This window comes from Lithobates pipiens, unplaced genomic scaffold (genome assembly GCF_037356315.1).
Source record: "Lithobates pipiens isolate NorthernLeopardFrog02 unplaced genomic scaffold, aLitPip1_a1.2 Scaffold_28, whole genome shotgun sequence".
NCBI classification, from domain to species: Eukaryota; Metazoa; Chordata; class Amphibia; order Anura; family Ranidae; genus Lithobates; species Lithobates pipiens.
Genome location: NW_027507789.1, coordinates 220772470 through 220788272, shown reverse-complemented (window position 1 = coordinate 220788272; position 15803 = coordinate 220772470). Strand labels below are relative to the sequence as shown.

General features: G+C 48.4%; 1 protein-coding gene across 1 annotated transcript; it reads right to left on the bottom strand.

Moving 5' to 3' along the window:
• Positions 1-511: 511 nt before the first annotated feature.
• On the bottom strand, positions 512-15771 carry CSTF1 (cleavage stimulation factor subunit 1). The gene is made up of 6 exons (XM_077460565.1): positions 15620-15771; positions 10846-11037; positions 10459-10736; positions 8099-8296; positions 5090-5480; positions 512-1561 (listed from the first exon to the last, which is right to left on the bottom strand). The coding sequence occupies exons 2-6, from the start codon at positions 11012-11014 to the stop codon at positions 1302-1304; spliced, it is 1296 nt and encodes a 431-aa protein (XP_077316691.1). The 5' UTR covers positions 11015-11037; positions 15620-15771; the 3' UTR covers positions 512-1301.
• Between the last annotated feature and the right edge of the window lie 32 nt (positions 15772-15803).

Genomic DNA, 15803 nt, shown 5'->3' with positions numbered 1-15803 from the left:
GTCTCTCTACCCCCCCCCCCCCCCCCGGGTCTCTTGTGGCTTCACTGCCCGTTTCCTACCGCGCATGTGCGAGTCGCACGGCGCTTTGTGAATGTCTGGCTGTCTTCTAGGGCACGCACATGTCCCAGAAGACATCGGGGGGCTCGCCAAAGAAGAGAATATGAAGTCCTGCGTGGATGGATCGGAAGTACAGGCTGTACTTCATAAAAAAGGTGTGGGTGCAGGTGCCACCATTCTAATGAAAGGAAACGGGCAGTGGAGCCTTGCGACCTGTCCACTGCCCGTTTCCTACTGCGCATGCGCGAGTCGCGCGCCGCTTTGTGAATGGCCGCGGCTGTCTTCTGGGGGATATATATACATACACACACACACACACACACACACACACACACACACACACACACACACACACACACCGGGCGGGGGCTCGCTAAAGAATATGACGTGCTGTTCCACGGACGAGATCGGAAGTACAGGCTTGACTTCATAAAAAAGGTAAGTTAGAAGAAAATAAAATAAGAATTTTAACTAGCCAAAAAAACAAAGGGGTGGAGAGGTGGTCTTTCATTTGAGACCGCCTCTCAAAAAAGGTGGGTGGAACTCTGCTTTAAGATAAAGAAAGTCATCAATGAGCCTGTGCGTTTAGCGATCGGTGCAATCTGCATCGCGTTCATTAGTTACATCTAAAATAAAGAGAACAAGTCAAAGGAAACCCCAATACAAAGTATTTAAAAAAAAAAAAAAAAAACATAAAAATCATTTGATTTTAGATTAAAAAGAAAAAAAAAAAATTTAATGATATTATAAAAAGTATTGGCCTGTAGGCTCTGACATTGCAAATTCATTACACACGCTGATAATGGTGTGCGTTGTGTATATAGTCATGGCGGTCCTGGCAGCAGTGTGCGGCCCGGTGGAGAGGTGGAGAGGAGGGGGGGGGGGGGGGGAAGGAGGTGGGCAATACATTGTGTAGTAACAGCCTGGGAAGCCCAGCTTTTTCCTATGTAAGGGAGGAGAGCAGCCCACACACTGACCTACCGCCAGAAAAATACACAGAACGTGTAGATCAGGACGCTCTCCGGCAATGGAATGCAGGAGGATGGCGGAGAAGGGCAGATCGAAATTCTACAGATTAAAAAAAACAAAACAAAATAAAAATAATACAGAACTAGAATGCCGGCCTTGGAATTCATATACAAGACCACATCCTCCACTCTGAGCCTCCATGTTGTCCATCTTTAAAGGCTCCATTGAATTTCATATTGTACAGGTCTATGTAGATCAGTCTTTGGTGCCGGCCCTCAGTCCGTGGTGGAGCGGCGATACCAGAAGCGGGCGCGGAAGTCGTCGCTGCACGTCATGAACCCGGGGTTGGTGGGAGAGTGGACGATGCAGCGCACGATGTTGTTGTGACCCAACGAGAGGAGGTTGCGGCGTTCGGCCGTCCTGGAGTCCCAGCAGCACAGGCTGATCGTCCGTTCGTCGGGGAGAAGGACGTAGTCTTCCGTGTGGTTGAATACGGCTTGAGTCCGGTGAACCTGGCGTCCGCTCAGCCCGGCGCCTGCATTAGGTGAAGAAGTGCAAGAGAGTTACATGCAATTACATTTTCCAACAAGACGGGAAAGTATGGTGGGGTCAGTAGGGTGATGTCATAGTCTGGGGAAAAAAACAAAATTGCTAATATCTTAAAAATAAATAAAAAAGCAGCACAAATTTTACACTTTCACGGCACAAAAAGCAGCACTAAAAGAAACACACTTGAGTTTTTACATTTGTGCTGATTGTAGGGAGGGAGCAGCTTTGCTGAGCTGGCTGACTTCCATTACTAAACCTCAACACACTGCTTCCCCCTGCTGGTCACAGGAGGTTCTGACATCCCAGCTAAAGCTGATTTAACTTGCTGGCCGGGAATTTTCTGCAACTTTTTGTTTAACCACTTGCTTACTGGGCACTTAAACCCCCCCCTCCTCTCCTGTCCAGACCAATTTTCAGCTTTCAGCGCTGATGCACTTTGAATGACAATTGCGCTGTCATGCAACACTGTACCCAAATGAAAATGTTATCATTTTTTGCCCCCACAAATGGGAGTTTTCTTTTGGTGGCATTTGATCACCTTTGCCGTTTTTATTTTATGTTAAAAAAAGAAAATGTAAAAAGACTGAATAAAAAAAAAAAAAAATAATAATAAAAATATATTTTTTTATTTTGTTATAATATTTTAAAAAAGGTAATTTTTGTCCGTCATTGATGTACGCTGATGAGGCAGCGCTGATGGGGCAGCACTGGTGGGCATTGATAGGTGGCACTTGTGGGCACTGTCAGGTGGCAATGGCAGGTGGCATAGATGAGGCATAATTGCCTCTTCCTCTTTGGGACCGATGTCCCTTGCAGATGAGTCGGTGATGAGCTTTTTTTTTTTTTCTCTCCTCCTCTGTCAGCGTGAGAAAAAAAAAAAAAATAATAAAAATCACAGAGCTTTTGTTTTGTTTTGATCACGTGATCAGCTGTCACTGGCTGACAGATGATCACATGGTAAGGGGCCGGGACGGGCCTCTTACTCTGATCGGTGATCACCCGAGTCTCAGAGGGAGCGTGCACATTGGCTATAGCGCGGACATCAAGAGGTTAAAGGTTTAAATCAGTATTTTTTTTTTTTTTTTGCTAAAAAATTACTTATAAAAATAAATGTTTGGGGGTTCTATTTACTGGTTAGTTATTTATTTTTTAATTCATTAAAGTAATTAAAAAAAATTGCATTTGAAAGATTGCTGCGCAAATACATTGTGACATAAAAAATATTGCAACAACCAAACAAACACCATTTTATTCTCTAGGGTGGCTACTAAAAATATAGTGTGTGTGTGTGTGTGTCGCTGCTCAAATACATTGTGACATAAAAAATATTGCAACAACCACCATTTTATTCTCTACGGTGGCTACTAAAAAATATTATGTGTGTGTATATATATATATATATATATATATATATATATATTATACACATATAGATATAGATATATATATATATATATATATATATATATATATATATATATATATATATATATATATATATTTTTTTTTTTTTTTTTTGTAGTCACCCTAGAGAATAAAATGGCGGTTGTTGCCATATTTTTTATGTCACAATGTATTTGTGCAGCGATCTTTCAAATACAAATTTTTTTTTAATTACTTTAATGAATTAAAAAATAAATAAAATAAAAACGAACCAGTAAATATAAAAATAAATGTTTGGGGGTTCTAATTTTCTAGCAAAAAAAAAAGATTTTAACATGAAATCGACAAATGTCAGAAAAAGGTTTATTGTTTAAGTTTTTAAACTTTTTTCACTTAAGCCCCTTTCACACGGGACAGATCAGTATTGATCCGCCCCGTGAGGATCCGCTTTCTCAGCGGGGATCGCTCCGCTGACCCACGCTGAGCCAGCGGATAACAGGGCGGCCCCGGCACACTGTGCAGGGACCGCCCTGTCTGCTCTTTGCTCTCCTCTATGGGGGAATCGGATGAACACGGACCGTCTGTCCGCGTTCATCCGATCCGCTCCGCAGACAGATAGAAAAATAGGATTTTCCTCCGTCTGCAGAATTGGACCATAGCGGGTGTCTGCGGATGTTCATCTGCAGACACCCGCTATCCCATAGGGATGCATGTATGTCCGTATTTTATCTGCAAACGGATGGATGAAATACGGACATACCGTCCGCATGTGTGAAAGGGACCATACACACAAAGTCTATTCCATTGACAAATTGTTACAATGTTTATACTGAAGTTCAACTGATAAAGAATGTTGTGATTCATGGCAGACTGCCGGTGTTCTGCCTAATACAGTCCGCCCATCAAATGCTGTCCGCTCCGTACTGCGCATGCGCAGTACGGAGCAGCCGAAGCTTCGGAAAAACTGAAAAAAAGTTGAACGGCGCCTGCGCCGTGAGTGGAGGAGGTAGCCCCACTATCCAAGCGGACATAGGGTTAAGAATTTTAGAGGACCCCTCGCGGGCGAGCTTCGCTCGCCACGCTTCGGGCTCGGCCTCGCTCCGCTCTTTTTTATTCTAACTCTATGTCCACTTGGATAGTGGGGATAGAACCTGGACTCACGACGCAGGCGCCGTTCGTCCTCGGCAATTTTCGGAATCTGTGTTCCTGTGTACTGCGCATGCGCAGTACGCAGGGGACAGCATCTGATGGGGGACACTATTTTACAAGACACCGGTTTTTCCTTTCTTTGGAGGGCTGTGACTTCTTCAGAAGAGCAGAGAGAATTCTTTGCATAAAAAGAATTGTGAAACACTTTAGTCAAGATCGGGATAACGATTCTTGACGATTAATTGTGCAGCTCATATTTATTCTATATAATAAATATCAGCTGCACAATTAATCGTCAAGAATCACCAAGAAAGCAACATGGGATATCATTTTTGAAGCAACGCAAACACAACTTGTAAACAGGACTGTAATCTTACTATTTCACACGCCAATTTCAAAAAGTGACAGCTGTTATGGGGAAGGAGAACCCCTGTACAGTGTCACAGGGAGGTAGGTGATGGGGTGTCCCATTTAGCACCATGTTACAGGCCACGCCCCAAAAACAATTGTAAAATGGTGCAGCAAATGGGAATTCAGAAATGGAGAAGTACAGGAGAGCAGAGTGTAGGATGTGGCGATCAGCCGCTGGTTTCATGTGTGGTGACCCAACGGCCTCCAGGGACTAGGACTGGGCTTCTCGGCTTCATCGACACCACAAGTATTTTTATGCTGCTGTTTCAAAATAGTAATAAGTAGGTAATGAGTAGGCTTTCTTGTCCAGTTGGATTCTGGGACAAGCGCGGAGCTCACCAAGCCTGGGATCCGAGTTCATTTCCCACAGTAACCATCTGAAATCCCGGAATTTAGAGGAACTCCTTGCGTTTGTGTGGGTTTCACCTATTTCCCCCCCCCCCCCCCCCCCCCCACTTAAAGCAAAACTTCACTTAAAAAGCAAAGTCCTGCCGGTTTGCCCCCCCATCCCCCAAGCTTGCTTGTAACCAGATTATTTCCTTTAGCCGATCGCGGCGTGGCGTTACCTCACCTGTATACTTAACCAGCATCCTTCCTGTGGAGATCTCCCACAGCTTGGCCACAGAGTCCTTCCCGCTGGACAGGATGTACTTGGAGTTCTTGGAGAAGATGGCGGAGCACACCTCGGCCCCGTCGTGGGCCTTGTCCCAGGTGTTGACGCAGCGATTGGACACGCCGTCCCACAGCTTGATGCTGCCATCCTTGCTGCACGTGACGTAGGTGTTGGCGGTGGGGTTGTAGTTGACCGAGCAGATGGCGTCTGTGTGCTGATCCTGAGGGTTGCAGGAGACGAAGCACTGGAAGGTGTTGACGTCGTAAAGGCGCAAGGTTGGGTGTTGGGTGCCGACAATGATGAAGTCTCCCGACGGGTGGAACGAAATCGATCGCAACATCTCTGCTTCCTGGCAAAATAAGAGAGGGAGAGTAAGGCCTCGCTCCCACCATGCATGCAGAAAACACCGATGGACACAAGCACGCGGACTTCACGTGCAGAGGCACGGAGTTTACATCAGTTTTCATGCGCGTTTCAGTGACCTTTATACTTGTTTGATTCCTGTGCAGAAAGAAAAAAATCTGCACCCTGTACGTAACGCACCCCTGAACCCCGCACCCTGGGCCCAGAGTGCTCCTGGCCCCTGCACCTAGCGCACTCGTGTTCCCCGCAATCTGTGCCCAACGCATCTCAAGACTCCTCACCCTGGGCCCAGCACGCTCCTGGATCACCACACCCCATGCCCAGCTCGCTCCTAGATCCCCCCCGTACCCTGGGCCCAGCACGCTCCTGGCCCCTGCACCTGGCGCACTCGTGTTCCCCGCAATCTGTGCCCAATGCACCTCAAGATTCTCACCCTGGGCCCAGCGTGCTCCTGGATCACCACACCCCATGCCCAGCTCGCTCCTAGACCCCCGTACCCTGGGCCCAGCGCGCTCCTAGACCCCCCGCACCCTGGGCCCAGCGCGCTCCTAGACCCCCCCGCCGCACCCTGGGCCCAGCGCGCTCCTAGACCCCCCCGCCGCACCCTGGGCCCAGCGCGCTCCTAGACCCCCCCGCCGCACCCTGGGCCCAGCGCGCTCCTAGACCCCCCCGCCACACCCTGGGCCCAGCGCGCTCCTAGACCCCCCCCGCCGCACCCTGGGCCCAGCGCGCTCCTAGACCCCCCCCCGCCGCACCCTGGGCCCAGCGCGCTCCTAGACCCCCCCGCCGCACCCTGGGCCCAGCGCGCTCCTAGACCCCCCCCGCCGCACCCTGGGCCCAGCGCGCTCCTAGGACCCCCCCCCCCGCACCCTGGGCCCAGCGCGCTCCTAGACCCCCCCCCCCCGCACCCTGGGCCCAGCGCGCTCCTAGACCCCCGCACCCTGGGCCCAGCGTGCTCCTAGACCCCCCGCACCCTGGGCCCAGCGCGCTCCAAGGCCCCCCGCACCCTGGGCCCAGCGCGCTCCAAGGCCCCCCGCACCCTGGGCCCAGCGCGCTCCTAGACGCCCCCCCCGCACCCTGGGCTCAGCACGCTCCTAGACCCCCCACACCCTGTGCCCAGTGAGCTCCTGGACCCCCCCCCCCCCCCCGGCACCCTGTGCCCAACGGGCTCCAAGACCCCCCGGAACCTTGTGCCCAGCTCGCTCCTAGACCCCGCACCCTGTGCCCAGCGTGTGCCTGCACCCCCGCAACCCGCACAGGAATTTTTCCGAAATAACGAATGCCGCATCTAAAAAAAATGGAACTAAACTAATAAAAGTGTTTTATTATTATTATTAGTTACGTTCCACTCGTTTAGATGCGGCATTCGTTATTTCGGATAATTCGTAACTTTGGATAAATTCGTTATGTTCACTAGCGGCCAAATTATTTTTGAATTTTCGAATTTCAAATTTCTGCAAAAATTTGGATATTTCCGAATTAATTTGTCGAAATTCCTTAAAAAATTGTTCGCCTAGAATTTAGGTTCTTATAGAGCCCAGATCTCTCCATAAAGAGTACCTGTCACATGCCTATTGCTATCAAAAGAATTTTTACATTCCTTGTGACAGCAACAAAACGTGATGAAAAAAAAATATATATTAAACCTAAAAAAAAAAAAAAAAAAAAAAAATAAAAAAAAAAAAAAATAAAAGGAGGTTGTAAAAATAAAAATAAACTTTTTTTGAAGTGCCGCCGTCCTCGTACGCATAGGTCCCACACAGACAGCGATCGTCCCACACGTGTCAGGTATCGCTGTGAATGTCAGATCACAAGCAGTAATTCTAGCACCAGACCCCCTGTGTAAATCTAAAGTGGTAACCTGTAAAGCAGGGGGGTCTCAAACTGGTGGCCCTCCAGCTGTTGCGAAACTACAAGTCCCATCATGCCTCTGCCTATGGGAGTTGTGCTTGTAACTGTAGCAGCCTTGCAAAGCCTCATGGGACTTGTAGTTTTGGCAACAGCCGGAGGGCCACCAGTTTGAGACCCCTGCTGTAAAGTTTTGTCTATGGACAGTAACAATAAGCGTGTGCAATTTTTTAAAGCGTGACATGTTTGGTATCGATTTACTGGGCGCGACATCATCTTTTTTTTTCATTTTACCAAACAACTGGGTTGTGCATTGTGTTTCTTTGCATTGTTTTTTATTTTATTTTTTTAAGTATATTTTTTCCCCAAAAATTGCGTTTAAAAGCACAAAAAAAAAAAAAAAAATGGATGAATCCACCATTTTATTCTCTAGGGCCTCTGCTTTAACCACTTGCCGCAAAATCAAATGTAACGTCATGCTGGTTCAAGTGGTTGTGCCGGAGTGATGCCTGCAGCTGCACATCACCCGGGCACCATTTTTTAAAAAAATTTTTAGAGCCAACGGACGGCTTTCTTGTAATAACAACCCCCCCTCCACCACCCCGCTCCATGCGGGCTCTCCCACCCCACCGGAAGGCCAGAGTGACCAGCTGCCATGTCTTCTGGCTAGCGGGATCGGCTTTGATCAGGTCTCAGATCTAGAAACCCCGCCAGATCTAGGATACAAGCCTGACCGCCGACCGGACCGTCACTCACCTGGATGAATTTAAAGGCTCTCTTGGCTGACGGTTTGGAGTAATCGAATAGTTTCAGGGTGTAGTCTTTGGATCCCGAAGCCAAGATCTGCTCATTTGGGTGGAACGCCAGACACGTGACCTCATCCACGTGGTCATACAAAGTGCGGATGACGGGATGGTTCTCCATGTTCTGTTGGGCGGTCTCGTTCATCATCACCTGTGAATAAGCAGAGGTTAAAAAAATAAATAAAAATTTTTTATATATATATATAAAATTTAAAAAAAAATTTTAATCCCAATGTGGGGCGACTATCGAGTCTTAGTGAATTCTAAAGGTTGGAAGGAACCTTCATTTATCCACTTCATGTCCAGAAGGTTTTACCCCCCCCCTTTCATGGCCACACCATTTTTGTTCCTTTTTAGAACTGCATTACTTTAACTGACAATTGCGCAAGTCATGCAACGCTGTACATCAATTAAAATTTATATCTTGCGCTTAGAACTGGGTGATTTTCTAAAAAATAAATAAAAATAATAATAATATCTGTGATTTAAAAAATAAATAAAACTCAATTCACGATTTGAATCGAGTTTTTTTTTTTTTTTTTATGGCTACCACGCCAGTCCTGAGGAGCTGCGGGCAAGAGGCTGCGGCTTCAGCCTAGTACGCGGCCTCACAGACTAAGCCGAAGCCGCAGCCTTGCCTAAAAACTCCTGCCCACAGCTCCTCAGGACCGGGGCGGTGGTGAAATTTTTTTTAAAATAAATCGATTTGCTTAAAATTTTGAATCGATTTGACCTCTCAACTCGATTCAAGATTTTTTTCCCCAGCCCTACTTGCACTATAAAAAACGGAAAAGGGCTGGATAATTTTGAAAAAAAAAAAAATCAAAAACAATATGGTCTTGTGTCTTTTTTCAATCTCACCAACTATGTAACTATGTAATATTTTTTACTTTCTCCTATAAAACATATCCAATAAAAAAAAAAATGCATTTCTTTATTTTATACCAATATATAGTCTGCTACATTGTTTTGGTTAAAAAAAAAAAAAAAAAATCAAATAAAAAATAACCCCCCCCCCCTTCCCTATATGTGCTCCCTCTTCTCCACCCCTCCATCTCTATATGTGCTTCCCCTCCTTCCCTAAATGTGCTCCCCCTTTCCCCCCCTCCTTCCCTCTATGTGCTTCTCCTCCTTCCCTATATGTGCTTCCCCTCCCCCCTCCTTCCCTCTATGTGTTTCCTCGCCTTCCCTATATGTGCTCCCCCCACCAATCCTTCCCCTCCCCATCTTTCCGCTACTCCCTCCCCAACTGACAATTGAGCAGTATACATAAATTTATATCATTTTTTTTATTTATTTTTTTTTTATTTTTTATTTTTTTACACAAAATAGAGCTTTCTTTTGGTTGTATTTGATCACCTCTGCGTTTTTTTTATTTTTTGCACTATAAAAACAAAAAAAAGACAGGACAATTCTGGGGAAAAAAATATATATTTTTTTACTTTCCACTATAAAAAAAAAAAAAAAAAAAAAAAAAAAAAAAATTATCTAAAATTTCTTCCTAAATTTAGGCCAATATATCCTGCTACATTTTCTTGGCAACATTTAAAAAAAATATCCCAATAAGCGTATATTGATTGGTGTGCGTGAAACGTTATGGCGCCTACAAACTATGGGCTATAGACTGGAATTTATATGCATTTTTTTCATTAGTATTATAATGGTGGCGATCAGCTCACATAAATGGGACTGCGATAGAGCGGTAGGCAATCTGGCACTAACCGACACTAATACAGTGATCAGCGCTAACAATATGCACTGTAACTGTACTAATGACACTGGCTGGGAAGGGGGGGGGGGGTTAAACATCTAGGGCACGGGGGTCTCAAACTGGTGGCCCTCCAGCTGTTGCGGAACTACAAGTCCCGTCATGCCTCAGCCTGGCTTGTAACGGTCAGCCTTGCAAATGCCTCATGGGACTTGTAGTCTTGCAACAGCTAAAGGGCCGCCAGTTTGAGACCCCTGATGATCAAAGGGTGTGCCTAGCCAGTGTTTATTGTGAGGTTCTTTTACTAAGTGCTGGTTTTTATTCCCTGCTTTGCAGGGAAACAAAAAAAAAAAAAAACCATCAAGTCCCCCACTGGCAGCACAGAGTCTGTCCTGTCTTTCTCCTCGCCGGTCAGTGGGGGGCGGCAGTCATCCATTGGCCCGGCACCTAATGTGACTAATCACAGCACAGCCGAGAACGGCACGGCGCATGCCGAGTCGCGTACTAGATAAGTGATCCGGCACAAGAGAGCCCCTTTGACACCACAGGACTAAAGGTTATGCCGTCCGGCAAGCGAATAAAAGAATCCATAGGCCGCGGGTTACCTCTATCGGCATGGCGCTCTTGGCCAACATCCTCTCCGTGTCCAGGACCTTGATGGAGGCATCGGCGGAGCCTGTCGCGATCAGCTGACCGTCGCGGCTGTACGTGGCCACGCGGCAGGGGCCCTTGTGGGAGGTGACGTAGCACGTCTCGTACTCCGAGGCCTCCGGCGACATCGTCTGGACGTCGGCGTCAAACTCCAGGTCAATCCCGGTTCCGGGGGCCACCGTATCCGAGCGGCCGATGGCGTACTGCACCGTGCTGTCGTCGTTTTCCATACCTTAAAAAAAAAGTAGAAGTGACAAAAAAAAAAAACGGGTTGCTGTCTTTTTTTTTTTTTTTTTTTTACAAAGCGGACAGATGTAGACGGACGGCCTCCGTTTACTCACCCACTTTGATGAGGTGGAGGAGCTGCTCAGACGGGGCGCACCCGGAAGTCAGTTTGAGCTCGTTGATCAGGCCGTTGGCGATGTTGAGGTGCCCGTCGTAGAGGAGCTGGCTGATGATCAGCTTGTAGAGCTGGTGGCGATCTTTCAGCGTGATTTTGTATCTGAACATCGTGGCGGGAGAGGCAACGCAGTCTGCAAAAGAAAATGTAGATGTATAGGCTCAGGAAAAAATTAAATAAAATGCTAAACTCAACAGGAAGCCGTCACCTGTACTGGGCCAATCATCTTGCGGCCAGGGCATGACCCCCTACACCAGGGGGGGGGCGCCAAACTACCACCCTCCAGGTGTTGCGGAAACTACACGTCCCATGAGGCATTGTAAATCTCTGACATGACTAGGCATGATGGGAATTGTAGTTCCTGAACAACTGGAGTGGCCATAGGTTGGAGACCCCCGATCTACAGTGCCTTGAAAAAGTATTCATACCCCTTGAAATTCCCCACATTTTGTCAGGTTACAACCAAAAAAACATAAATGTATTTTATTGGGATTTTATGTGATAGACCAACACAAAGTGACACATAATTGTGAAGTGGAAGGATAAATGATAAATGATACAAGGAAATATGTGAAAAGTGTTGGGAGGCATTTGTATTCAGCCCCCTTTACTCTGATACCCCCTAACTAAAACCTAGACCAGTGATGGTGAACCTCGGCACCCCAGATGTTTTGGAACTACATTTCCCATGATGCTCATGCACTCTGCAGTGTAGTGGAGCATCATGGGAAATGTAGTTCCAAAACATCTGGGGTGCCCCAAGGTTCTCCATCACTGGTCTAGACCGGGGGGGGGGGGGGGGGGGGTCTCCAAACTACGGCCCTCCAGCTGTTGCAGAACTACACGTCCCATGAGGCATTGTAAAACTCTGACACGACTAGGCATGATGGGAATTGTAGTTCCTGAACAACTGGAGTGGCCATAGGTTTCATAGTTACTAAGGTTGAATAAAGACACCAGTCCATCCAGTTGAACCTGAGTGAGTGTCTACAATTATCCCTATCCCTGTACACTGCACACTCACATCAGTCCCTACCCTCAAGGAGCCCACAATCCAAGGTCCCTATTCATATACTAGGGCCAATTTTGGACAGAAGCCAATTAACCTACCAGCATGTCTTTGGAGTGTGGGAGGAAACCGGAGTACCCGGAGGAAACCCACACAGGCACAGGGAGAACATGCAAACTCCATGCAGGTAGTGTTGTGGTCGGGATACGAACCAGCGACCCTTCTTACTGCTAGAAGAGAGTGCTAATCACTACACCACTGTGCTGCCCGCTGGTTGGAGACCCCTGATCTACAGTGCCTTGAAAAAGTATTCATACCCCTTGAAATTCCCCACATTTCATCATTTACAACCAAAAAATGTAAATGTATTTTATTGGGATTTTATGTGATAGACCAACACAAAGTGACACATAATTGTGAAGTGGAAGGAAAACGATACAAATAAATATGTGAAAAGTGTTGGGAGGCATTTATATTCAGCCCCCTTTACTCCAATACCCCCTAACTAAAATCTAGATCAGTGATGGTGAACCTTGGCACCCCAGATGTTTTGGAACTACATTTCCCATGATGCTCATGCACTCTGCAGTGTAGTTGAGCATCATGGGAAATGTAGTTCCAAAACATCTGGGGGTGCCCCAAGGTTCTCCATCATTCATCTAGACCGGGGGGGGGGGGGGGGGGTCTCTAAACTACGGCCCTCCAGCTGTTGCGGAACTACAGGTCCCACGAGACATTGTAAAACTCTGACATGACTAGGCATGATGGGAATTGTAGTTCCTAAACAACTGGAGTGGCCATAGGTTGGAGACCCCCTGATCTACAGTGCCTTGAAAAAGTATTCATACCCCCTTGAAATTCCCCACATGTTGTCATGTTACAACCAAAAACATAAATGTATTTTATTGGGATTTTATGTGATGGACCAACACAAAGTGACACATAATTGTGAAGTGGAAGGAAAATGATACAAATAAATATGTGAAAAGAGAGTGTGTGTGTGTGTGTGTCATCTCTGTGCATCACCTGAGGCCGGTCAGTTCGCTGGGTCTATGGAAGGTTTTACAACCACTGTAAAAAAACGGGAACAATGTCACCGTCGTGTGACAAACGTTAAAAGACACTAATTGTCGGTCTCACCCCGGGCCACTGCACTGTAGTGCGAATCTCTGTGAAACCACAACACACACACATCCTGCAACCCGATCCTGTGCACTGATCAGGAAGCGGAGGAGGAATCTCCAATCTCACGACGGGGGAGGGAGCTTCAGCACACAGCCTGTGATTGACAGCCTCAACTCTGTTCCTGTGTGCCTTTTGAAGGGGGTGTGTCCCTTCCCTCCAACCAGATCTCAGGGCTCTCCTCACTGAGCTCTGCAGAGTGTAACTCCAGCTCCCTGCACCCCCCCCTTATTTTCTGACAGCTCAGACAAGCTTTATAATTCATCACTTTAAATGGATGTAGAGAGGAGAGGGCTGCAAATAAGCAGGTACAACTTATAAAGGAGGATTTGTTTAAATCGTTACTAAACCCAGGAGCCTGCAGTCACTATATCTGGTCTCCCCAAGAGCCTGCACAGACGACCTCCTCTGGATCCAGAGAGGACCCCTGCCGCTGGACATCCAGTCAGAAATGTCCACGTCATGAGGTGGACACCTCAGAATCTGGTAACTGTAAATCTAGCACTGCGGTGCCTTCTCTCCCCCCCCCCCCCCCCCCAAAGACCCCCGGTCCTCTGCCGTCCCCCTTCTGGGAAGACGATGTCCCCTGGATCCTGAGAGCACCCCTGCCACTGGGCATCCCATAGGAAGTGGCCACGTCACACAGGCACTGAGGTGGACACCTCTGAAGTCTGTCATTGCAAAACCAGCACTGCAGTGCCCCCGGACCCCCCCACGACCCATTGCGCCCTCGGCCGCCCTTCACCTGGGAAGACAATGTCCTCTGGATCCTGAGAGAATCCCTGCTTCTGCTCATCCAATAGGAAGTGTCCACGTCATGCAGGCACTGAGGTGGACACCTCTGGATTCAGCAACTGCAATGCCCATGCCCCCAGACCCCTGGTCCCCCATTGCCCCCCCCTCCAGTGAGAATGACGTCCTCTGGATCCTGGGAGACCCCCTCCACTGGGCATCCAATAGGAAGTGTCCACGTTATACAGGTACTAAAGGTGGGCACCTCTGGATTTAGCAACTGCAATGCCCACCACCCATCTGAGATTCCCAGTCCTCTGCCACCCTCCTCCTGTGAAGGCGACATCCTCTGGATCCAGAGAGAACCCCTGCCACTAATAGAAGTGTCCACATCATGAACATACTGAGGTAGACACCTCTGAATTTAGCAACTGCAATGGCCACAGCCCGCCACCCCCCACCCCACCTGAGGCCCCCTGTCACCCCCACTTCTGTGAAGACAACCTCCTCTGGATCCAAAGAGGACCCCTGCCGCTAGACATCCAGTCGGAAGTGTCCACCTCTGAATCCAGTAACTGTAAATCCAGCACTGCAGTGCCTCCCCTCCAAAGATACCCGGTCCTCTGCCACCCTACTCCTGGGAAGACGATGCCCTCTGGATCCTTACAGAAACCTCTGCCACTGGGCATCACATAGGAAGTGTCCATGTCACGCAGGCACCAAGGTGGACACCTCTGGACTCAGCAACTGCAAATCCAGCACTGTAATGCCCATCCCCCCTACATGAGATCCCGATGCCCTGCCACCCCCGGGCCTGGGAAGACTATGTCCTGAGAGGGCGCCTGCTGCTGAACATCCAATAGGAAGTGTTCACTTTATGCAGGCACCGAGGTCGACACCTCTGGATTTAGCAACTGCAATGCCCACCACCCATCCGAGATCCCCAGTCCCCTGCCACCCTAATCCTGTGAAGACGACATCCTCTGGATCCAGAGAGGACCCCTGCCGCTAGACATCCAGTCGGAAGTATCTACATCATGAGGCTCTGAATCTGGTAACTGTAAATCCAGCACTGCAGCACCTCCGATCCCTCCCAAAGATTCCTGGTCCTCTGTAGCCCTCCTCCTAGGAAGACGATGTCCTCTGGATCCTGAGAGAACCCCTGCCGCTGGGCATCCCATAGGAAGTGTCCATGTCATGCAGGCACTGAGGTGGACACCTCTGCATTTAGCAAATGTAATGCCCACCCCCCCTACATGAGATCCCCGATGCCCTGCCAGCCCAGTCCCTGGGAAGACGATGTCCTCTGGATCCTGAGAGAACGCCTGCTGCTGCACGTTCAATAAGAAGTGTCCACGTCACGCAGGCACTGAGGTGGACACCTCTGGATTTAGCAACTGCAATGCCCACCACCTTCTACCGAAGACCCCCGGTCCTTCTGCCGCCCTCCTCCTGGGAAGACGACATCCTCTGGATCCTGAGAGAACACCGGTTGCTGCACATCCAATAGGAAGTGTCCACATCATGCAGGCACTGAGGAGGACACCCAAAGAATGACCCAAGCAGGCAGCAGAGGGGAAGACTCTGTACCTCCCTCCTCTGACATTCAATCTCTATCCAACCAGACAGGCCCTTGCACTGCACAGCGGATTGTATAGTGTATGGTCAGCTATAAACAATGCAATGCTTCCCCTACAGACAAGTGCACACAATAGAAAATCCGTTTGGCTCCCTATATTATTAAACATTTCCTCCATACCTCCACAGCAAACCCACCCGGAGGAAATCTCACCTCTGTGTACACCGGGGAACGGTTGTGGGCTCGCAGATGGCGTTAAGGAAGGTAGAAAGTACCAGCGTGACGTCACCAGAATGCGACGAAAACGGCTACCAGCGTCGCATGTCCCTCTTTTTCCAACGGCGCATGCGCGTCTCACATCCCCGCCCCTCCGCTGTTAGTGGATGCCTGCGCGTCG